This window comes from Manis pentadactyla, chromosome 4 (genome assembly GCF_030020395.1).
Source record: "Manis pentadactyla isolate mManPen7 chromosome 4, mManPen7.hap1, whole genome shotgun sequence".
NCBI classification, from domain to species: Eukaryota; Metazoa; Chordata; class Mammalia; order Pholidota; family Manidae; genus Manis; species Manis pentadactyla.
The window spans coordinates 159,683,558-159,707,427 of NC_080022.1; the positions used below are offsets into that span (position 1 = coordinate 159,683,558).

General features: G+C 46.4%; 1 protein-coding gene and 1 long non-coding RNA gene across 3 annotated transcripts in view; one reads left to right on the top strand and one right to left on the bottom strand.

Annotated features, from left to right (window-relative positions):
• The first annotated feature begins 673 nt into the window (after window positions 1–673).
• Window positions 674–14,826, top strand: LOC130683558 (uncharacterized). The gene is made up of 2 exons (XR_008997338.1): window positions 674–4,585; window positions 12,430–14,826. It is a non-coding gene; the product is annotated as an uncharacterized LOC130683558 (long non-coding RNA).
• The window catches only part of AKAP1 (A-kinase anchoring protein 1), a 30,687-nt gene continuing 21,500 nt past the window's right edge, over window positions 14,684–23,870 (bottom strand). For both annotated transcript variants that reach the window (XM_036879668.2, XM_036879669.2), the window contains exons 4-11: window positions 22,742–22,868; window positions 22,047–22,174; window positions 20,119–20,296; window positions 18,512–18,662; window positions 17,998–18,065; window positions 16,480–16,553; window positions 16,196–16,258; window positions 14,684–15,677 (exon numbers count right to left, since the gene is read on the bottom strand). In XM_036879668.2, coding sequence (XP_036735563.2) covers window positions 15,603–15,677; window positions 16,196–16,258; window positions 16,480–16,553; window positions 17,998–18,065; window positions 18,512–18,662; window positions 20,119–20,296; window positions 22,047–22,174; window positions 22,742–22,868 — 864 coding nt within the window. In that variant the 3' untranslated portion in view covers window positions 14,684–15,602. The remainder of the gene's footprint in view (window positions 15,678–16,195; window positions 16,259–16,479; window positions 16,554–17,997; window positions 18,066–18,511; window positions 18,663–20,118; window positions 20,297–22,046; window positions 22,175–22,741; window positions 22,869–23,870) is intronic.

The following is a 23,870-nucleotide window of genomic DNA, read 5'->3' on the forward strand; positions in this document are numbered from 1 at the left end:
CTGTTTTTATTAAACTTTATTTCAACATATAATTGTTCTTCCTCACAAAGTGTGTATTTGACATGTACAACACATCTTCATTGGGACAAGTCACATTTCAAGAGCTCAACAGCCGCCTCTGGCCAGTGGCCATCACCCTGGACAGCCCAGCTGTCAATGCAGTGCAGCCCATTAAAACTTCAAGTGACAATGGAATGTTGCATTATCTGCACTTAAGCATCATTTATAGAGCACCTTCCACCAGGACCTGCACTAAGGGCTTTACATGCTCTATGCCAGGACAGCCTTGTGCCAATGCTTTTAACTGCTCTCAAGATACAGAGGATGCTGTGGCTCATGCACAACCACTACCATGGCCACATGTTCAGAGGCCCGGAGAGCAGAGAACATGGCCCAGAGTCCAGGGTAGGTTGCTGTTGGTATTGAGGGCTCTGGCAGAGGAAGACACTGGTCCAGGCTGGAATCCAATCAACAGGAATGGTGGGGAAGAGATTTAAACAGAGATTCTGGAGCAGGGTGGGACTGGAATGGAACTACATGTCTGGTTGGAGAAGGCTCACTGGTGACAAGCAACAGAAATGGGTTAGAGATTTACTGGAAGGCGACTGGGGCTTGGAAGAGCTCAACAGCAGACCTTGGAAGGGCAGGCTGGCAGCAGTTCAGAGCTCTCTCCGGAGCAGGATTCCCGATCCCAACAGCACCTCAGTCACCTGGTGAACTTCTTTAAATGCCGATATACAAATAACTACTGAAGCTATAAACATATTCCTACCCCCTGGCCCAGCACTTCTCCCAGGTGCAGGCCCGAGGGCAATGAATGGTCCACCACAACACAAGGTTGAATTGTAGCAGCTTTATTCATCACAGGCCCAAACTGGAAACCCAAATGAACATTAGAGACTGGGTAAATACACTGTAGTATTTTCACATAGTGGGACACACACACACATAAGAACTACACATACCCCAGCAGACATCACGGTGAGTGGAAGCAGCAAGATGCAGGAGTACTTCCTGGATGAATCCACTCCTAGAAAGTCTCAGAATAGGCCACATGGGCCTAAGGTAATAAAACAACGGTCTCCTGGAGAAGGTGGACTACAGGGCACGCGGAAAACTCCTGAGGCCCTGGAAATGTTCCTCTGTCCTCACCTCATGTTGCCTGACCCATGTGTATAGATAAGAGGAAAATGCACCATGTTCTACACTCAAGATTTGTGTGCTTCATGCACTTTCGTGTATATATATATTATATTCTAAAGGGAATACTACAAAAAACCTCAAGGCCCAGGCTGCAGCACCAACAATTTAAACCTCCGTCTCTGGGAATGAGCCCCAAGCACTGGTAGTTTTAGAAGCTATTATTCAAATGTAAGCCAGGGTCTGCCACCTGCTGCCCTAGAACAGTGTTCCCCAAACTTTGATGCACACACAGATCACCTGGAGTTTTATTAAAATGAAGCTGTGGGCTCAGTAGAGTGGGCCTTGAGATTCTGCCCTGGTACTGCCCAGGAACAAGGCTTCCACCAGGAGGGAGAGAGTAAGACATAGAGCGGCCCCCCTCAGAGAACCTGGAGATTCTGTGATTTCCAGTCTAAAGAATTCCTGACTGGAAGAGGCAGGAAATATTAAGGCTGCATTTAAATTTGATTAGAGGGGAAAAGCACAGTGTTTACAGTGGGGGGTGGCAAACTTTCTCTGTACAGGACTAGGTATCTTTGGCACTGGGCATGGTCTCCACCACATTATACCCAACTGCTTGTAGCACACACGCAGGCAGAGGCAGTATGTACACTGGCCGTGGCTGTGGGCCAGTAACTCTCATTTGCAAACACAGGCCTGGCTTGTGACCCATGGCTGGCGTTACATCATTGGTGTGTCTGGTAGGAGACAAGAAACATTCATAACCACCTTCCACGAGAGGAACGTGGGTGTTAGGGGAACGTAGGTGTCAGGGAACACAGAAAGGAGACAACTTTTCACTGGTTATCCTGACATATCTTTGGAATCCTGTACTGTTGTTAATCACCTATTTAAAACATGAAAAAACAAGAAGAAAGGACTTCTACACATGACGCATCTGCAGACAGCCTCACTACTACCATCTTTTCCGGAGAGCCCATGAGCCAGGCCCACAGGTAAGCCCATCTCTGCAGGACAGCGCTCCTCTCCTCTCCACTTTCCTTGGCCTTCTTTTCCTCCAAGGTGGTGGGGCTGCCTCCTGCAAGAAGCCCTACCAGAAGCCCGGGAGGTGGGCCTCACACATCCTTCCTGTCCACACAACTACTTTGGCCATCAAAGGAGAAGCAGAGGTATCTATGCAGGTGAGGGCACAGAGTCTGGAAGGCCCAGGTTCCAGTCCTGGCTGCACTGACTTCGAGTCTGTTTCCCACCTCGCCAGTGGTTGCCAGGATCCCAAGTGTGGGGAAATACCACCATCTGCCCAGAGACCACCAAGCCCACCTCCCCACACACAAACACCTACAGAAGGGTCCCTGCGAGCTGAACCCTTGCAGCCTTCTCAGCAAGATGCTTAGCATACAGCAGGCACTCAAAGGAGAGAAATAGCTTGTCACCAAGCCAAGGAGGCCAGGGAAAAACAAGCAGCCCACCCCAGGCTGGCGTTTAGGAGGTGCCTGCCTGCCGGTGCCTCCACGGCTTCTCAAATGTCCTCTCCCCTGACCAGCTGTTGGATGGGCCTATTTCTAGCAACAGTGAAGCTCTCTCCTAAATAATTTGCTTTGTTAAAATACAAAATAAGTCTCATTAAGAGGAATCTTCAGGAAGGCCCTTATTTACAGATCTGAAGTCAAACCTGGCAAGCACCCCTGTGCTCACCTAATCTACCCCATTTTACTGCTGGGAGTTCTGGGGGCAAAGCTCCGAGCCCTCAGAGGAGAAAGGTATGGGACCCAGAATGACACCATCAATAAGGACAGGCTAGGAGAGGCCATGGGTAACACAACCCCCAGACCTCAGTGATGGATGACGGGCCTGCTCTATACCTCACAGGTCACAGGTTGACTGCGCGCTGTTCTGCATCGCCTTCACGTGGCCAGGTAAATGGACTAGGCTGCACCTGGAATGGGGCCGACGATGGGCCAGAGGGAGAGGACAAGTGAGCCACACACTGGCTCTTGAGGCCGCTGCCTCTACCCACTGACCATGCTGAGCACCAGAGGACCAGGATGTACAATCCTACCACAGGAAGGACGGCACTTCTGGCAAAGAGACATCCACTCGGCAGAGGTGCTCAGCTGACAACACCATTGTGTCAGAACAAAAAGACAGAAATGTTCAGAGGTATGAGGTCTCATACATGTTCTGAAAACAAAAAAATTAAAAGACTCCAGACAAAAGTGTGTCAAAATAAAGAACTCAAACATATATTAAGACACACAGATATTTAAGAAACTAGATGAGCAGCGAACCTGGTGACTCAAGAGTTGAGCCAAAATGTTTTTTTGATAACGTGAAACAAATTTAATGTTACCATTCAAAGATTCTTGAGATAGAGGCATATGTGAAAAAAGTCTGGAATTCTGAACCGGATTCTAGATGGTTCCGACAGGAGATAGAGTACATGCTCATGTATACTTGTAGGAGGAAGGGGAGAAATCTTTCAGCTGAGTTGCTTCTTGTTTGGGGAGAAAGGAGGCCTTAAATATGTGATACTGAGAAAAATATAAATTCAAAGTTATCAGCAGATAACTGATAGTCATTATACCACAGAAACAAGGTGTTCAATGCTAACTTTACTAGGGGGGAAAATTTTGATCAAGCAAATAATGAGGAAAGCAAAAAAAAAAAAATCACAGAATATAAAAAGAAAATGAACTAAATGGCAAATAATATTGCCAACTATGATCACAATAAACAAGCTTCACGTACTGAATTACCATATTTCACACACACAAAAATTCTGGCAATGCACCGTTTATAAGCCACCCACCTAAAGCTGACAGAGGACATAATATTTAAAACAAAAAGCACCAAACAAGATATCAAAGGTATTTTACATTGATGAGAAAATACCACCCCCATGCTTTCTTGTAACTGAAACTTCTAATAGAAGATATTAAGAAAAATGGGGAAATGTAACGATTCATGAGCCCTTTCATGTATTTTTCTTAGGTATGGACATAGTACAAAAAAAAGAAAGAGGGTGGAGAGGTCAAAAAGAAAAACTATAGATTTGAATAATTTACAAACCTGACTTAAAAGATCACATAAAACTTTACACCAAACCAAACATTTGCAAATGTTGGTAGAACACTGACCATGATCCCCTCCCCCAAAAATCATCCTAACATTCTCATTAGGAGAAATAAATGTGCAAAAGGACTTAGAGTTTTTTTAGTAAGTTAAGAAGAACTTAAACATAAGGCTGTGAGTATTGGTGCCAAGCTGACCAGGCTGGGAGCCACCTGCACTCACCAAGCCCTTGAGGTGAGGCCAGTTCTGAAGACAGGCTGGACTTCACACACACAGGGGATTCCAGAGCTTAGTATGAAAATTTTGAAAAGTGTCTCATTAGTACTTCTAATGTCCATTACAAATAAACTATTAAAATGCATTCCAGGACGTGGAGCCAAGATGGCAGCGTGAGTAGAGCAGCGGAAATCTCCTCCCAAAACCTCATATATCTATGAAAATATAACAAAGACAACTCTTCCTAGAATAAAGACCAGAGGACACAGGATAACATCCAGACCACATCCACACCTGCAAGAACCCAGTGCCTTGTAAAGGGGGTAAGATACAAGCCCCGGCCCGGCGGGACCCGAGCGCCCCTCCCCCCAGCTCCCGGCGGGAGAAGAATAGGCAGAGCGGGAGGGAGACGTAGCCCAGGACTGCCGAACACCCAGCCCCAGCCATCCGGACCAGAGCTCAGACACAGTGCATGCGCGGGGGGCCCTGGATACTAGGGAAACAGGCAGCAAGAACAGTGAGCGGGCACCGGAGGCCTGCCGCGGGAGGACATAAGAAAAGCGAGCAGCCATTTTTTTTTTTCTGTTTTATTTTGGCGAGCGCTTTTTGGAAGTCTTAAAGGGATAGGGACCCCAATACTAGGGAAACAGGGCAGCAAGACTGGTGAGCGGAGGCCTGAGGCTGGCGCCAGAGAATAAAGACGAACGAGCGGCCACTTATTTTTTTAATTAAAAAAAAAATTTTTTTTTTTCCTGTGGTCGTTGTTTTGTTTTGGCAGGTGCTTTTTCGAAGTCTTAAAGGGGCAGGGCGGGACACTTAATCCAGAGGTAGGGAATCCGGGGATCTCTGGGCACCCTAATCCCCTGGGCTGCAGAAATAGACTCCTGGCTGCTCCCCCTCCAATGCAACTCCACCACTTTGGAGCAGAGCCCGAGCCAGGCCACGCCCACGGCAACAGCGGAGATTAACTCCCTAGCAGCCGGGCAGGAAGCAGAAGCCCTGTCTGCGCGCAGCTGCGCAGCACAAGCCACTAGAGGTCGCTGTTCTCCCAGGAGAAGAGGGCCACAAACCAACAAGAAGGGAAGTCCTTCCAGCCGTCACTCGTCCTAGCTCTGCAAACTATTCCTATCACCATGAAAAGGCAAAGCTACAGGCAGACAAAGATCACAGAGACAACACCAGAGAAGGAGACAGACCTAACCAGTCTTCCTGACAAAGAATTCAAAATAAGAATCATAAACATGCTGACAGAGATGCAGAGAAATACGCAAAAGAAATGGGATGAAGTCCGGAGGAAGATCACAGATGCCAGAAAGGAGATCACAGAAATGAAACAAACTCTGGAAGGGTTTATAAGCAGAATGGATAGGATGCAAGAAGCCATTGATGGAATTGAAACCAGAGAACAGGAACGCATAGAAGCTGACATAGAGAGAGACAAAAGGATCTCCAGGAATGAAACAATATTAAGAGAACTGTGTGACCAATCCAAAAGGAACAATATCCGTATTATAGGGGTACCAGAAGAAGAAGAGAGAGGAAAAGGGATGGAAAGTATCTTGGAAGAAATAATTGCTGGAAACTTCCCCAAAGTGGGGGAGGAAATAATCGAACAGACCACGGAAATACACAGAACCCCCAACAGAAAGGATCCAAGGAGGACAACACCAAGACACATAATAATTAAAATGGCAAAGATCAAGGACAAGGAAAGAGTTTTAAAGGCAGCTAGAGAGAAAAAGGTCACCTATAAAGGAAAACCAATCAGGCTAACATCAGACTTCTCAACAGAAACCCTACAGGCCAGAAGAGAATGGCATGATATATTTAATACAATGAAACAGAAGGGCCTTGAACCAAGGACACTGTATACAGCACGACTATCATTCAAATATGATGGTGGGATTAAACAATTCCCAGACAAACAAAAGCTGAAGGAATTTGCTTCCCACAAACCACCTCTACAGAACATCTTACAGGGACTGCTCTAGATGGGAGCACTCCTAGAAAGAGCACAGAACAAAACACCCAACATATGAAGAATGGAGCCGGAGGAATAAGAAGGGAGAGAAGAAAAGAATCTCCAGACAGTGTATATAACAGCTCAATAAGCGAGCTAAGTTAGGCAGTAAGACACTAAGGAGGCTAACCTTGAACCTTTGGTAACCACGAATTTAAAGCCTGCAATGGCAATAAGTACATATCTTTCAATAGTCACCCTAAATGTTAATGGCCTGAATGCACCAATCAAAAGACACAGAGTAACAGAATGGATAAAAAAGCAAGACCCATCTATATGCTGCTTACAAGAAACTCACCTCAAACCCAAAGACATGGACAAACTAAAAGTCAAGGGATGGAAAAACATATTTCAAGCAAACAACAGTGAGAAGAAAGAAGGGGTTGCAGTACTAATATCAGACAAAGTAGACTTCAAAACAAAGAAAGTAACAAGAGATAAAGAAGGACACTACATAATGATAAAGGGCTCAGTCAAACAAGAGGATATAACCATTCTAAATATATATGCACCCAACACAGGAGCACCAGCATATGTGAAACAAATACTAACAGAACTAAAGGGGGAAATAGACTGCAATCCATTCATTCTAGGAGAGTTCAACACACCACTCACCCCAAAGGATAGATCCACTGGGCAGAAAATAAGTAAGGACACGGAGGCACTGAACAACACAGTAGAACACATGGACCTAATAGACATCTATAGAACTCTACATCCAAAAGCAACAGAATATACATTCTTCTCAAGTGCACATGGAACATTCTCCAGAATAGACCACATACTAGGCCACAAAAAGAGCCTCAGTAAATTCCAAAAGATTGAAATCCTACCAACCAACTTTTCAGACCACAAAGGCATAAAACTAGAAATAAACTGTACAAAGAAAGCAAAAAGGCTCACAAACACATGGAGGCTTAACAACACGCTCCTAAATAATGAATGGATCAATGACCAAATGAAAATGGAGATCCAGCAATATATGGAAACAAATGACAACAACAACACTAAGCCCCAACTTCTGTGGGACACAGCAAAAGCAGTCTTAAGAGGAAAGTATATAGCAATCCAAGCATATTTAAAAAAGGAAGAACAATGCCAAATGAATGGTCTAATGTCACAATTATCGAAATTGGAAAAAGAAGAACAAATGAGGCCTAAGGTCAGCAGAAGGAGGGACAAATAAAGATCATAGAAGAAATAAATAAAATTGAGAAGAATAAAACAATAGCAAAAATCAATAAAACCAAGAGCTGGTTCTTTGATAAAATAAACAAAATAGATAAGCCTCTAGCCAGACTTATTAAGAGGAAAAGAGAGTCAACACAAATCAACAGTATCAGAAACGAGAAAGGAAAAATCACGACGGACTCCACAGAAATACAAAGAATTATTAGAGAATACTATGAAAACCTATATGCTAACAAGCTGGGAAACTAGGAGAAATGGACAACTTCCTAGAAAAATACAACCTTCCAAGACTGACCCAGAAAGAAACAGAAAATCTAAACAGACCAATTACCAGCAACGAAATTGAAGCGGTAATCAAAAAACTACCAAAGAACAAAACCCCCGGGCCAGATGGATTTACCTCGGAATTTTATCAGACATACAGGGAAGACATAATACCCATTCTCCTTAAAGTTTTCCCAAAAATAGAGGAGGAGGGGATACTCCCAAACTCATTCTATGAAGCTAACATCACCCTAATACCAAAACCAGGCAAAGACCCCACCAAGAAAGAAAACTACAGACCCATATCCCTGATGAATGTAGATGCAAAAATACTCAACAAAATATTAGCAAACCGAATTCAAAAATACATCAAAAGGATCATACACCATGACCAAGTGGAATTCATCCCAGGGATGCAAAGATGGTACAACGTTCGAAAGTCCGTCAACATCATCCACCACATCAACAAAAAGAAAGACAAAAACCACATGATCATCTCCATAGATGCTGAAAAAGCATTTGACAAAGTTCAACATCCATTCATGATAAAAACTCTCAGCAAAATGGGAATAGAGGGCAAGTACCTCAACATAATAAAGGCCATCTATGATAAACCCACAGCCAACATTATATTGAACAGCGAGAAGCTGAAAGCATTTCCTCTGACATCGGGAACTAGACAGGGATGCCCACTCTCTCCACTGTTATTTCACATGGTACTGGAGGTCCTAGCCACGGCAATCACACAAAACAAAGAAATACAAGGAATCCAGATTGGTAAAGAAGAAGTTAAACTGTCACTATTTGCAGATGACATGATACTGTACATAAAAAACCCTAAAGACTCCACCCCAAAACTACTAGAACTGATATCGGAATACAGCAAAGTTGCAGGATACAAAATCAACACACAGAAATCTGTGGCTTTCCTATACACTAACAATGAACCAACAGAAAGAGAAATCAGGAAAACAACTCCATTCACAATTGCATCAAAAAAAATAAAATACCTAGGAATAAACCTAACCAAAGAAGTGAAAGACTTATACTATGAAAACTACAAGTCACTCTTAAGAGAAATTAAAGGGGACACTAACAGATGGAAACTCATCCCATGCTCGTGGCTAGGAAGAATTAATATCGTCAAAATGGCCATCCTGCCCAAAGCAATATACAGATTTGATGCAATCCCTATGAAACTACCAGCAACATTCTTCAATGAACTGGAACAAATAATTCAAAAATTCATACGGAAACACCAAAAACCCCGAATAGCCAAAGCAATCCTGAGAAAGAAAAATAAAGTAGGGGGAATCTCACTCCCCAACTTCAAGCTCTACTATAAAGCCATAGTAATCAAGACAATTTGGTACTGGCACAAGAACAGAGCCACAGACCAATGGAACAGACTAGAGAATCCAGACATTAACCCAGCCATATATGGTCAATTAATATTTGCTAAAGGAGCCATGGACATACAATGGCGAAATGACAGTCTCTTCAACAGGTGGTGCTGGCAAAACTGGACAGCTACATGTAGGAGAATGAAACTGGACCATTGTCTAACCCCATATACAAAAGTAAACTCAAAATGGATCAAAGACCTGAATGTAAGTCATGAAACCATTAAACTCTTGGAAGAAAACATAGGGAAAAACCTCTTAGACATAAACATGAGTGACCTCTTCTTGAACATATCTCCCCAGGCAAGGAAAACAACAGCAAAAATGAACAAGTGGGACTATATTAAGCTGAAAAGCTTCTGTACAGCAAAAGACACCATCAATAGAACAAAAAGGAACCCTACAGTATGGGAGAATATATTTGAAAATGACACATCCGATAAAGGCTTGACGTCCAGAATATATAAAAAGCTCACATGCCTCAACAAACAAAAAACAAATAACCCAATTAAAAAATGGGCAGAGGAACTGAACAGACAGTTCTCCAAAAAAGAAATACAGATGGCCAACAGACACATGAAAAGATGCTCCACATCGCTAATTATCAGAGAAATGCAAATTAAAACTACAATGAGGTATCACCTCACACCAGTAAGGATGGCTGCCATCCAAAAGACAAACAACAACAAATGTTGGCGAGGCTGTGGAGAAAGGGGAACCCTCCTACACTGCTGGTGGGAATGTAAATTAGTTCAACTATTGTGGAAAGCAGTATGGAGGTACATCAAAATGCTCAAAACAGACTTACCATTTGACCCAGGAATTGCACTCCTAGGAATTTACCCTAAGAATGCAGCAATCAAGTTTGAGAAAGACCAATGCACCCCTACGTTTATCGCAGCACTATTTACAATAGCCAAGAATTGGAAGCAACCTAAATGTCCATCGATAGATGAATGGATAAAGATGTGGTACATATACACAATGGAATACTACTCAGCCATAAGAAAAGGGCAAATCCTACCATTTGCAGCAACATGGACGGAGCTGGAGGGTATTATGCTCAGTGAAACAAGCCAAGCGGAGAAATCCAAATGATGGAGTGAATACGAAATGATTTCACTCATCTGTGGAATATAACTACAAAGGAACAAAACAGCAGCAGAACCACAGAACTCAAGAATGGACTAACAGGTACCAAAGGGAAAGGGACTGGGGAGGATGGGTGGGTAGGGAGGGATAAGTGGGGGGAACTAGAAGGGGGGTATTAAGATTAGCATGCATGGGTTGGTGGGAGAAAGGGGAGGGCTGTACAACACAGAGAAGGCAAGTAGTGATTCTAAAACATTTTGCTATGCTGATGGACAGTGACTGTAAAGGGGTTTATAGGGAGGACCTGTTATAGGGGAGAGCCTAGTAAACATAATATTCGTCATGTAAGTGTAGATTAATGATACCAAAAAAAAAAAAAAAAGCAGTTCCTGTGTGGTGACCTCCAATGAGTTCTACACAAGGGTATAAAGGGCATATAAAAGTGTAGGCAAAGGGCCTGTTTGTGTTTATACAGAGGATCAAAGCCTAATTTTGCTACCCCGAAAATCAACTAAGATACAATATGAAAAAGAACTTCCAACATCAGCACTCTCTGGAAGACTCATGCCAGAAGATGATCATCAAAAAACCCCAACAAAGATCCACGCACTGCTACAGGTGTAGATGCACTCATCCCACCAGTTCCTGGACTTGCCATGGGAATGAAGAAGGAGATATCTAAGCCGGCCTGTGCATACAGTAAAACAACAAATTTGACTGGATCTATACTGTTGGAACTCAACCAAGAATTAGGAGAAGTGCAAATTGTAGCGCTCCAAAATCTTACAACTACAGACTATTTACTGTTAAAAGAACATATGGGATGTGAACAGTCCCCAGGAATAGGTTGTTTTAATTTGTCTGATTTCTCTCAGACTGTTTAAGCTCAGTTGAACAATATCTACCATATCATAAATAAGTTTTCACAAATGCCTATGGTGCCTAACTGGTTTTCTTGGTTTCACTGGAGATGGATGGTAATTACAGGTATGCTTTGGTTATGTAACTATACTCCTACTGTGTTAATGTGTGTGCGCAATTTAATTAGTAGTTTAAAACCTATACATGCTGAAGTTACTCTACAAGAAGATATGTCAAAGAAATAATCAATCTTCCCATGTTTTCTTCCGCCTGCTACTTCTATAGCTTTTCTTGTTCCTTCCTAATTACAACCCTTAAATAGAATTTGTGCCTCATATCAAATTTACCAAGTATCATAATTCCTCCAAGTGGTAAAGATACCTCAAGACAAATGCTGGGCATAGAAGCTACAGGGCATAAACATGCAAAGAAGTAAAAAGCTACCCTTTTCAAACAATAAGGCTTCTCTCTCACTTACCAACTTTACATTTCCCTATATGGCTCCGGAATATGACTGGTTAGCCAGAGACGGGTAAGATTCCTCAAGGGAGGAACAACCTAAGACAGGCACAGTCGCAGGGGGGCCATCAGGTGAGAAATTGGGGATCAACAGAGGTGAGGCTTAGAACCTCCCTCCTCATGTTCTGAGAGAAATCTTCTGCATACATGGATGTTTATTGCCCTTGTCTAGCTTGGATTAACACATAGTCTACAGGCACACACCTGATCATCTACATTTGCTCTCTTACAACACTGAACTCTGTTTTCTACCTTTATCTCGTATCTACCTACCACTTCAGCATTTTATTAAAAATAATAGAGAAATGTGGTATCCACATATAAATCAAGTATAAAAATCAAATGAGTATTCATATTTGAACTGTTTATAGTTCATAATGCATGAGCAAAACCGAAAGTTTCTGTGATGACTGCCCTTGTACTGTTCACCATGTAACTTATTCACTATGTAAGAATTTGTTCTCTATGTAAGAACTTGTTCGTTATGCTTCAGAAGATTGGAGACTGACGAAAATTAGGCCTGGGGTGTATTGATGATTGTGCATTAAGCATTGACTCCCCTATACAGAATTTTATTGTTGTTAACAACCATTTGATCAATAAATATGAGAGATGCCCTCACAAAAAAAAAAAAATGCATTCCACCAGTTTTTCCTTTTTATTGAGGCTCCTAGGAAACTTTAAATTACACATGTGGCTCACAGCATATTCTTATTGGGCAGTGTTGGTCTAGAAATAATCCAGATTTTCCACTTTCTGTCCATATCCTCTATGACATATTCCACTGGAGACTATTTGCTTTTTAGATCATCACAGATTTAAAATGCCCATTCCTTGGTCTAAATATGCTACAGGTATTCTTCTGGCTTCATTTATATTACATAAATTTTTATTTTTCATATAAGCAAAATGGTGTTTTTCCATCTGAAGTTCCAAAGGTTTCCTATGGGCTGATCATTTGACGACTGTGGCATCTCTTTGGGGACAGGGAACAAGGCAGGAACGAGGCTGATCAATCCCCTGCTGATGCAGAGGGGCTGTGTTTGAGGACCTGCCATGGGGAAGAGCCTGGCTTTGGGTCTCAGCTCTGCGCCATCTGCAAACCACCTTCTAAAGTTACAATATGCTATGCCTGCGTTAGTCCCTGCCTCATGAGCTGTCATGAGGACCAAGAATTACCTGCCAGACAGGTCTGACACAGAATGCTCTCCTTACTTCTGGGTGGCTAAATGACACCTTGAAGTGGCACACACGAGCCTGTACGGGGTGAAGCAGTAACCCCAGAACCCTGTCCCCACACACACACCCCTAGGACTGGCCACTCCTCCCATACCTGGCAGGGACCCAGAGACCAGAGGGGAAGTAGTTCACGTAAACAGCTGACATGAGAACAGGTTAGAAGCACCAGCCACCTGCACCCAGCCTCCCACCTGGACAAGTCACCCACTCTCTCCAGCACCGACCTCTCCCATGAACTTTCAGACTCCCTGTAGCTGTGCCGAGTGGCTCACAGGTAATTCAGAGAACGTGTTTAAAACATACTCGCCTGGAGGGTGGAGCCAGACCTCCATAAATTCACTCCTCGGCACGAACAACATTACCAGCAAAATAAAAATAAAATGGCCAAAAACAACTTTCTCAGAATCCTGCAAGTTAAAAAAAAAAAAGCTCACAATAACCTGAGAAGGGTTTCTCTGAAGAGTACCTGCTCTCCACCAGCCTCCAACTTACTTTTCCTCCTGTATACCAAGCCTTGTCTAATAGAGCCATCCCTGCAGGCTGGGCTGCAAAACCAGGACACCTGAACGGCCCGCCTCCTGCAAACCCGGGGGCTCTCCCCAAGGATCCTGCCTCATCACTCGCCACCCCAGTGGGCAGCCCAGAGGAAGCCCTTGTCGCCTCTGACCACCCTGGCTTGAGTCTCTGCTCTCCCACCTCCCCATCAGGCTCTGATGGCTGTTAAAGCCCCTCAGTGAGTACCAAAGGTGAACCGCAAACCCGCACCCAGGCTTTGTGAACTCTCCCTGGACGAGCTGGAAGGCTCCCACACACCCCTCCCACTCTAGCGATGCCAAGTTGTACAGAAGTTTAGTCCTGGGTATGACCTGACTTGGCCAAAGTCACAGCCAGTCACTGCTGGGACTTAGGACTACCAGCAGCCAGGACTGCAGGAGAGCTCACCGCGGGCAAGCTCTGCACAAGTGGGGAACAGTTCCATGATTTCACTTCGTTGCCTTACAAGGGTGGTAACATGATGTGGTCCTACACATGTGGGAAACTGGGGCTTTTAATCATGTGGGACCCACGGCTGGGGAGAGTGGCCACAGCTCTGTGGGAAGATTCCTTCAGTGTGAAGGACGCTCGGGCTACCTCAGCTCTCTAGAGACCGCTGGAGGCCTGGGCCAAAGGGTCTGAGCCTGCCTTTGAGAGAGGGGGCCATTAAATCAAGTCTTAGTTCTGCTCTCACCGTGTAAATGCATTTTTTATATCATTCTTACCACTACAGACTAAATAGCTTCACAGATCTATCAAGAATACACAACCAATAATTCTGGGAACCAATGCTTTAAATTCAAGCCTGGCTATTTCAGACATTCACTGGGAGAAGCCAGAGGAAGCTCGGCTGCCATGCTGTGGGGGCAAGGAGGGGATAAAGCCAGATAGAAATTGGACAAACTGTTTTCAAAGGCACATGGGTCTCCTTCAGACAGGATCCTCCATCCACCATACTCGCAAGCACTCCTTTCACTACCCACCCCTAACCTTTTTCCACCACAGAAAAAATGGACTCAAAATTACAGTGTATACAGTCCAAGATTTATACAAGTTACTTAAGTTACTTATTTTAAATCTCACAATGCTGAAGCCAGCCTAAAAAAAAAAAAAAACAAACACACCACTGCAAGGTAATTCAATGAGTTGCTTTTTTTTTTTTTTTAAACAAATTTGTACAGAAGAAAAAAAAATCCCCGGATCACAGTCTGCACCATACAGTCACCTTGTCTAGTTTGCAGGAAGCCAAGGGAGGAGCTGGGATGGGCAGCTGCACTCTGCAGAAGTAACTTCTGCTCACAGATGACATGGGGTGTGGAAAAATCTTGAGTTCCCTTTGTCCTCCGGTGTATCTTATACAAAATATTACATTTTTTAAACATATATTTACAGAGTTTGCACAAATAGAAAATGGTTATAAATTACAACAAGGCTTGGCAATCTAACAGCTCCTCTCCCCCAATGACCAAGGCCAGAGGTATGATTGCTTCATACTTACATATGCATTAAAAAGTCTGCCTTTTTAGAGACCTACATGAAGTTTATAAAAACTGGTTAAACATCATTCATTCATTTATGCAAGCTGTACAAGTAATCAATACCAATTATTCAGTTCATGTCTTGCTCCCTGAAAATAGATTTTGAAGTAAAAGAGACCCTTTCAAGCAAGCAACACATCCCTTGACCTGTCTGCTGTCATCTACAGGATGGAGGAGAAAGTGGGAAGGAAGAAGGGCACAGAGGGGGAACAGGACAAGGACAACCTAGCTGAGATGGTTCTTCTTCCACTTCCTTTTTTTTATTTTAAACAGCTTGGAACCAGGTTAAGCCAACTGGCTCATTAAACACCATCCCATGGCTCTGAAGAGAACTCACAGTTCCTTCTCAGAGACGAAACATCTTTGTAACACGAATACAGTATGAAAAAAAGGACTTCCTGGGGAGGACAAAGTTTGCTATTCTGATGTGAAGTCTTTCTTTGCCTTAGTGCCAAGCCCAATTTCAACAGTGCAAAAAAGACTCAAGAAGCAGCTGTGGAGGGATGGGGGTCAGAGGCTCACGTAGTAGCTGTCTACCCACTGAGCAAGTCCTCGCTCCACCAGTGATCGGTTTATCAACACCACCTAGAAAACAAAGTTTCCTTGAGAGCTTTGCCCACGGCACCTCAGAGCCACTTGAACCAAAGTGTGTCCTTCCTCATACAGTCCCAGGCTGCCACCACAAGCAAAGGGTATGGGTGCGGGCATGACTCACTCATTTTTTAGGCCAAAAGGAGTGTTACTTGAATGTCTGTTGGCATGAGGACAGGCTTTTTCCTATACTGAAGACATCCAAGCTTGCACACCATGAGATGGTATGCCAAATAAGCCAACGGACAGAAGGTGCACAAAGGCCCAGACACCTGGGGGGCTCCCTGCACACTGCAGCGTGTCTGGCAGCATCCCAGCTGTCCCCACTAGAGGATACGAGCAACACTGCCCCAACTGTGACAACCAAAAATGTCTCTGACACTACATGTCCCCTGGGGGCCACTGGTCTATGGTTATATCCTCTGATTAGCTCAAGAGGAAACAACAGCAGAACCAGCTCCCAGTCAACCCATTACTGCTGGCCAGACACTCAGAAGGAAAAGAGAACTTACTTCATCTCCAATCACACTCCACAGCTGAATCAGAGGAAGTCCAGTTGGACTGTAACTTGTCACCTAAAAACAAAACCAAGCATGTTTAAAAGCTACCCATGCACTCCTCCTTAAAGACTGCTGGCCGCCCAGGGCCCAAGCCCAACCGAGGGAGGAAGGAATTCAAGGTCAGTTCCCGAGAAGCCCAGATACTGAGGAAGCAAGGCCAGGAGACACTGCAGAAGCCAGGTAGGCCCTCAGACAGACTCTTTCCAGCCTGCCCACCTCCCAGCCACCAGCCACACCTGAGCCAGCAGTGCTGCATTTCCTGTCATTTCGCTCATAGCGGCATCCGCTTCAGGTGAGAACTGGTCATCATCTTGAGGAAAAGAAAAAGCAGTATTTAGACTCACTGACGCAAAGCACTCCTGTCACTCACAGCTCCCAGGGGTATCCCAGGCAGAACACTTCAGAGGCTGCCATGGGGCTAGAGAACTTCGCTGGGGAGAGCCAATGTCAGGACAGCCACTTGGGGAGCAGAGCCCAGGCCCCCAGGTGGACACACTCAGGGTCCCTGCTGCATGCCATGGAGGAGGAGGAAGACCAAAGGGACAGCTGATCTGGCTTCGATGGAAATGTCACCACTGCCACCGCCTATCTGGGGCCTAACCTGGCTGGGCACATTGTAGACATTCTTCTACCCCATCAGTAACACCCAAGGAGATGGCAGGTGTTCTCCCTGCTCTCCAGGTGAAAACATGGACACAAAGGATGATGGCCAAAAGCCAACCAGCTCCCAGAGTGGTGAAGGAGGAATCCAAATCCGGGCGGCTGGCCGCAGAGCCCAGTACAGGCAGTGCCCCCACAGGGGCAGGGTGCCGAGGCGACATTCTGCCAGAATGTAAGTTATGGTCAAGAACACACCCAAGGCAAGAGACGGTGAGGATGGACAGGCAGGTTTACGAAGGTCTGGGAATGTCTTACTGAGGCGGCAGCATTTCAGCTGGGCCTGGACAGACCATTGAGATGGACAGAAATGGAAAGAAAGGCTGGGCGAAGAGCAATAAAGGAAAACAAACCGAAGCCCTTGTCCAGTGCTCTAGCTGCTGTGCCTCTGGCTAGACCAGTGTTTCTAATGTATGTCATTGCTTTAGACAAGTAAGAGTAAGACTAGAAAGGGCAAACCTAGGGAGGGAGGAGCATGGAAGGAACAAACTATTACCTACAATTACAAAAATCCTGGCCATAAATTAGCTGCTATTTGACCAGCTCCTGGGTTTAGGTAATTCCCTTGGCCACCCTGAAAGACAGGTACCACCCCATTTTCAGGGCGGGTAAGTGGATCAAGGCTAAGCAACCTGCCCAGGATCACACTGCCTGCGCCCCTCTCTCCAGGGATGAGATCACAGGCTAAGACACCACACAGGTCAGTGGTTGTGTGACCCCTGTGGGTGCCTAGGGGTGAGGCCCAGCCAGGCAGTGGTGTGGGCCTCAATGCCTGCCCTCAACCACAGGTGCTAGGACTCTGGGTCTTGACTATGGCTCTGGAAAGTACCTGTGCCAGAAACCTCTCAAAGCTGGAGGCCTGGGTAGGCTACAGCAGTGCACCTGAAAGGATGGTCTACGGACCAGCAGCACTGGCCTCACCTGAGAAGTTGTTAGAAATGTGAGTTCTTGGGCCTCTGCCCAGACCAACTCAGTCAGAAACCGAAAGAGGAAGCGATCTGTGTTAGCATGAGACCTCCAGGTGTGAACAAGGGCCCTCGAAGAGAAAGACCTACTCTCATCACCTGTGCCTCCAAGCCAGAGGCCCCACCTGTTACCTGACAGGGGCATCACACTGTCCAGAAGGACCTCTGCTCCCTGGAATGGCAGTGTCACAAAGTCAGACCTAGAAATGCAAGAAGAAACAAGTTTAGCACAGACGTGAAGAGTGAACCTACTCCAGGCCAGTATTTAACTCACACATAGCACCAAGACCCCCGGCAACCCAGGATGAAGCAAAGCAGGGGTGCCCGCGACAGGCAACAGGCCACGGCTCCTGGCACAGCTGAATGTAGTGGCCTCAGTAGTCAAAGAAGTCCCAGGAAGAAGCCTGCTTCTCTTCTGCTACATGACCTAGGGGAAGTCTTCCACAGAAAGGCCTTTCTAGCTCAGATTGGCTGAGGTGGGCAATGAAGTTTGTTCATATCAGACTCTACTGAAAGTAGAGCAGGTAGCAGGATGGAGGAATTAACCCACATCCCAGGCTTAGTAGAACTGAGCCAGCTATGCAGAAATCAGACATCCCCTAAGAAGCAGGGTGCATGCCTGTCTGTCTGAGGGGTCCCAACTCACCGAATTTGCCGAAGCACATCTACTTTCACTCTCTTATATCCACCGTAGTCCACATAGCGAATCTCGACTTCATCTGTTTCCTCATAGGAGGCCACCACTTGAGCTCGCCACCAGGCACCGTCCACGCCAGGGGCGGCACAGATGACCGTTACTGCAGGACAGGGAGAAAGCATGTGGACATGTGTGACCCAGGCCAGGGCACCAAGGGGTTCTTCTGGTCAATGCTACCCACCCCACCGTGTTACTTCTCAGAGGCCTGTGCCTCCATAAGGCTGGAGAACAGCAAGGAGTCCCCAGAGCTTCCCCAGAGCCCAAGACTGCCGGAGCAAAGTCCCCGTTGTGGTAAATTCACCCTATCATGTGCACTGCCCAAACAGCTATCCAGACCAAAATGCATGCATCCAGACCCATTTACTCAGTAACTTACCAAAGCCTGAAAGAGACACAGATTAACTGGAAAAACCAAATACAAGCCAAAACTCAGGGAATGAAGACTTAGATCCTTAAGAGAAAGTCCCAGAAAGCATCAAGAACCTCCAAGAGCAGATCTCAGTAGCCTACTATCTAGAGCCTGCGCCAGCCTCTGACAACTCGGAAGCTGACCAGAAAGGGGCCCGAACTTTCCTACTAGAAGGCCTAACCACCACTTCCTCTAGCCTTCGCTTCAGGAAGGTGCACTAATGCCCTGGGAAGCCAACAGAGCTAGAGAGCAAGTACCCTGAGGTCACTAATCCCAGCTGCAGAAGGGGCAGGTCACCCAGAGGCACCAGTAGCAGCTGCCCAGGCCAACTGGGATGAGGGCCTATGACACAGCTGACCACACTCTTAAAGGGACACCCTGGTATAGTCATCTCTTGGACTCGTTTGGTCTTTACCACTGGGTTGAAGCAACATTAAATCTGATGAAAATTAAACCCTTATTCCTCCAAGAAAAAAACATATAAAATGCTACAGATAATGTCAAAGGTTTTCCTAATGCCTTGAGGCCCACCAGGGGCTCCAAATTAGGAGTCCCTGATGGGGGTGGGTCAAGAGATGTCCTAACATTTGATTCTTACTAACAAGGGCAATAAAAATAATGGCAATGAAAGACAGACTCAGGAATGCCACTGGGTTTGGCCAGACTCCAGCTCCTGCCCAGGTTCACCTGGGAAAGCCACGGGACTTCAGAAGCTGTTTCTCACCTGTCACATGGAGATAACCCAACCGCCTCGGGGGCCTTTGCTCCTAGGGAGCTTCTGTGGGAACCAGCATCTGCATCAGGTACTGTACATGTAACACACACGACACCCACCCCCAATTCCTGGAACAAGTGGGCATCAGCTCCATTCAATAGGTGTGGCAGGTAGAGCTAGAATCTGAATTGTGTGTCAAAACTGCACTCCAACTCCATCACTCTGCCAGCCAGTGGGAGCAGCAGCCTGGGCAAGCCAGGGAACAGTGCAGAGGAACCATGCCAAAGGAAGAACTCAGGGCTGTGGTTCCCATAAAGGATCCCATAACGCCTCCTCCTGGTCAAGACAAAGGGCAGAACAGGCTACCCCCAAAACTTCTCCCCGACCTAGACAGAGCCCAGGGATCCCCAGTGACGCCAGGGCAGCACTTACTTTCCACAGGGGTAGGCAAGGTAGGGATTCCGGGCTGAGAATAGCACAGGAACATCTGCTGGTCCAGGCTGCGCAGCGCATGGAAGGTGGGGTGTGTGTGCTGCTGTACAAACAGGTGTCCAGCATTGACCTGGTTGACCACGACCACCTCCACAGTGATGCCGTCGGGGAGCATGAGCTGTAGAGAGGGGAAGGGGAGCAGGCACTGTAGCAATCCTTCCCTTCTCAAGTCTGGGACAAGCCCTGAGCCCCCAGGCAAGTCTCTGAACTGGCAAAGCTTTGGAAAGGGTATGGCAAGCCACAGCAATGTGGCACCCAGGTGACAGGTTCAAGGAAAACTACTTTAGCCATAAAGTGTTTGACCACTGTGGCCATTGTCCTGCAACGCCATGGGTAACCACTACAGGCAGCATCGGTGGGCCAGTTTCCCCTCCTCTAATACCCCAGGAAGGCAACCAGGAATGAGGCGAACACTGAGAACAAAGTATCCAAGAATAACAGGTGAGGAGGCCTTCAACCCCTCGGCCAGCTACTCTGGGCTTATTGCTGACCCCAGGAACTTAAGATTTAACAGCATCTCCCTACTCTGTTTTCTTGCCAGCAAGTCTGTTGTCAAAATTTGCAAGAATCTTAAGTCATAATTGCTCTTCTCTATGCTCCACAGACTTCCTTCCAACACATTTCCACTCTGGCATTTAGAATGTAGGTTTGCTCAGTAGCCAGGCCCCCATGAAAGGCCCTAGAAGCAGCCAGCCTGGTCTCTAGAAGAATTGTCCTTAAGACACTAGATGATAAGCTACAGGCAACTTCTAGGTGCTCTGGATACAGCAGGGAATCTAGTCCATCTTCCAGCCAGGTGGCCACAACAGCAGCCTCTGCTAAGTCCTGGCTTCCACCTCTCCCCACCAGGGCTGCTGGTTGAGAGGCACCTGGGTGTCCTCACCTGGCCCACTGAGCCACGCAGAGAACAAGGGAAGAAAGCCATACCAACCATTCAATTTAAAATAAAGAGTGGATCTGGGCTAAGCTTCCTGGGGAAAAATTCTGTGATTCTGAAGTGAAACTTGGAGTAGTGTTCAGCCCACTCCAAAATATCCACAGGGAAGGAAGGGACATCCATTTCTTCCCCTGAGGCACAGGATCTTTGGAAAGGCAAGATACAGGACCAAGAAGTCTACCATTCTAAACAAAAGAATGGGAGGCAATTTTCTTGAATTCAGCCCATGTGCGAAATGCAGTAGTCTTTGGCCTACAGAACCATACAATTCTTCCACTGGTGAGATGAGGCTCAAATAGAGCTGGAGGCATGCTGCAGGATATGAGTGATAGGCCCCTGAGACCTCAGATGTCAGCAACTCCTTCTGCCAAACTCCTAGGGCAACCTCCAAAGAGCCACGTGGCTTCAGGGCCTGGGGAGGTGGTCATGGGGAGGGGGAAGGAGAAGGGACTCTTTTACCAGGGCCACCGCTAGACGTGGCTCCACTAGGAGTGAGGAACATAGTGACCCATCACGAGGCCATCCAAACCCACAATGGTGGGTCCCACTCAGGCCTCAGAGTTGTTGGGCTGAACGTGGCACCAGCTTTAAGGATTCTCAAGCCAGTCTGGGTTCACCTAGTGTCCTAGACGGACCATAATCCTTTCCAGGTATCTTAGAAACACAGGGGGCCAGGGTGACAGAGCCAGGGGAGTTGTCCTTCCAAGTGGGGATAGAGGCACCTCTGGCTTTCTTCCAGCACTTCAGCCCCCAACCCAGCACCAGAAAACACAGGCTAGAAGTGGAAGTGACCAGTGAAGCCAGAGGTGAGAGGACACAGGAATCAATGAGCTCCTGGCCTTCCTGGCCCATGGCTTTAGGAGTTTGTTGTTTGGGGCAGGTTAGGGAGAAAGGGAGACAAGAAGTCCTGGTCCTCCAGGAGCATGCTCACCCAGGAAGTCATTGGAAGAGAAGGCAGTGCCAGCGAAGGCAGGGGGGGAGCGTAGATATTGGTGAGATTCAGTTCCTTGAACTTCTTCCCAATCAAGTTCAGTGCCTTGTCTACATGATGCTGAGAGCCTAATACGGGGATGGAAGCAGGATACAAAAAGTAAGATAAACAGAGCAAAACCAAACTTGTGCACACCCCATAGGCATTTTCCTGGAGTTCAAGTGTACCTTTAAAGTGCCAAAATAATGTTCTGCCTGAGGAAGAGAGGCATCTAAAGTGGCTTGTAAAGCACTGACCTTTCAGAGGAATCCTCTGCTGCTGTGACCCATGCCTGAATTCAATAGAAAGCTGGTAGATGGAAAGAGCCTGGCCCTCATTGCCCAGAGGGGAAATCACACTTCTGCTCTGTGAGGGAGCTCTGTGGGGCAGTGGGCCCTCAAAGCCCAGGAGCCCCAGCCCACCCACCTATGTGCTCATGTCTTTCCTGGCCTGAAGATCTGGGGGAGGGACATGAGTCTCAGTCAAGCACCTGAACTGGATGTGAAGGCTGAATGAAGATACCAATCAGTGCTCCCTTCACCTGGGATAAGCAGGCTTCTCTGCTCAGAAACTTAAAGACTCCAAAGGGAAGCTGCTAGAACTCAAATGCTTTACACTTCGGGGGAAAAAAACACAGAGCAGCAGCTGTCACTGACCTTCTATGTGGCAGATCTGGATGTTCTGGGTGTAAGGCAGGGTTGAGATGTAGATCTTGGCACCAGAGGTTTGTTTTAGAAAACTCACATACCGCCCCTGCTTGCCAATTAGTCGGCCAACTAAATGCTGAGAGAGATGGAGAATAAGAGAGTGTTAATGGGAAATCAATTCCCTACACTCTCGAAGACCTACCTTTGTTTTACACAAGGTCAAGTTCAAACATATTAATTATTAACATGTCAGCACTCATTTGCCAGGCACTGTTCTAAGAACTTACCTATGAAATGGATACCTTTATCACCATGTTACAGATAAGGGAAGGAGCCCAGAGAGGCTAAGTACTTGCCCAATATCACACAACTACTAAGCAATCGAGCTGGAGTCTGGTTCCAGGGACTCAGCAGTTCCCATGTCATCCCCAACAGTGAAGTCCAAATCTAAAAGGCCACAAAGGCAACATCTGCTCCTCTCAAACCCACAACATGAGGTGTTTCACCAGCCCATGGGTCAACTTATGACTCCTCTGACCTCTTCAGGTCTACTCAAGTTCAAAGATAAAAGGGCTCAATTTGAAAATAAAGGTCTAAGACCTTGGGCTTCTGCTGCCAAGCAACAGCAAGGATGGAGCCTTCAGAGCATGAGGCTTGCAGAAGTGCCCAGAATGCCAGAGTTCAGGCAGACAGAAGAATCCAAACTTAGCCATGATGTAAGGCAAGCTCCGCAACAATCCCAATGACCCCACCCCAGCAGAGCCGCTAGGGACGCAGTCAGCTCTGCCCCCAGAGCTGCCTGGCCGTGTCCTCTCCAGCCACTGAAGGAGAGGGGAGGGTTTCCATCAGGGTCAAGGGAGAAGGTAATAACCACAGGAGGCAGCATTCCAGGGTCAGGGCGGCCCACTGGACCCAGAGTTCAGACCGAGCCTCCTCTCCACCTCGGCAGGGTGCGAAGTGCCCTGGAGGAACGCAGTTGGCCAATTATTTCTGAGCCCCAGAGATAAACATAAAGATCCAGCTTATAAGTTGGAAGTTAGAACACAAGGAGCTAGAATCCACTTGAGCGTGCTGGAACTGGGGACTGGTAAAGTCAACTGAGATCCACCAAATGAATAATGCAGTTAAAATTACATTT